The 585-nt window shown below is 45.1% G+C and overlaps 1 protein-coding gene across 1 annotated transcript; it reads left to right on the top strand.

The window, feature by feature from the left end:
• The first annotated feature begins 236 nt into the window (after nt 1-236).
• Nucleotides 237-585, top strand: LOC122901826 (ATP synthase subunit epsilon, mitochondrial-like). Its single transcript, XM_044240926.1, has one exon. It carries the CDS (start codon nt 279-281, stop codon nt 432-434), a length of 156 nt encoding a protein of 51 aa, XP_044096861.1. The 5' UTR covers nt 237-278; the 3' UTR covers nt 435-585.

Below are 585 nucleotides of genomic sequence, written 5' to 3'. Positions count from 1 at the left end.
TCATAGGTTCCCCTGTGCTTCTTTGATTTAGCCTGTGAATTCTTTTTTTAAAGATTTTATGGAGGTATGTATGTATGTATTTATTTGAGAGACAAAGAGGGGGGAGGGGCAGAGAGTTAGGAAGAGAGAATCTCAAGCAGACCCACATTGAGCATGGAGCCTGACTTGGGGCTTGATCTCAGGACCCCAAGATCACATCCTGAGCTGAAATCAAGAATCAGATGCTTACATTGAGGCGTCCTCGTGATTCGACCCCACGCGCCCACCCTCACGACATCATGGTGGCCTACTGGCGACAGGCTGGACTCAGCTACATCCGGTACTCCCAGATCTGTGCAAAAGCAGTGAGAGACGCACTGAAGGCCAAGTTCAAAGCAAATGCTGAGAAGACTTCTGGCAGCACCGTAAAAATTGTGAAACTGAAAAAAGAGTAATCTACCCTGGGTAAAGCTTGAAATGCTACATTTTCCAGGGTGAAGATGCGTGGGTCCATGTTATGACAGACTGAAAACGATCTCCCTGCATGGAAAAAAAATCCTTGTCTTGTTCTAGATTGACAATGCCAATAAATTAAAATATGGTTCA

The sequence above is a fragment of the Neovison vison genome, chromosome 3, assembly GCF_020171115.1.
Source record: "Neovison vison isolate M4711 chromosome 3, ASM_NN_V1, whole genome shotgun sequence".
Lineage (NCBI taxonomy): Eukaryota > Metazoa > Chordata > Mammalia > Carnivora > Mustelidae > Neogale > Neogale vison.
This window is presented reverse-complemented; position numbering and strand designations above follow the sequence as displayed.

What these genes read in the sequence shown, in the direction of transcription:
- LOC122901826 (XM_044240926.1), top strand. Translation starts at nt 279, where the DNA reads ATGGTGGCCTACTGGCGACAGGCTGGACTCAGCTACATCCGGTACTCC.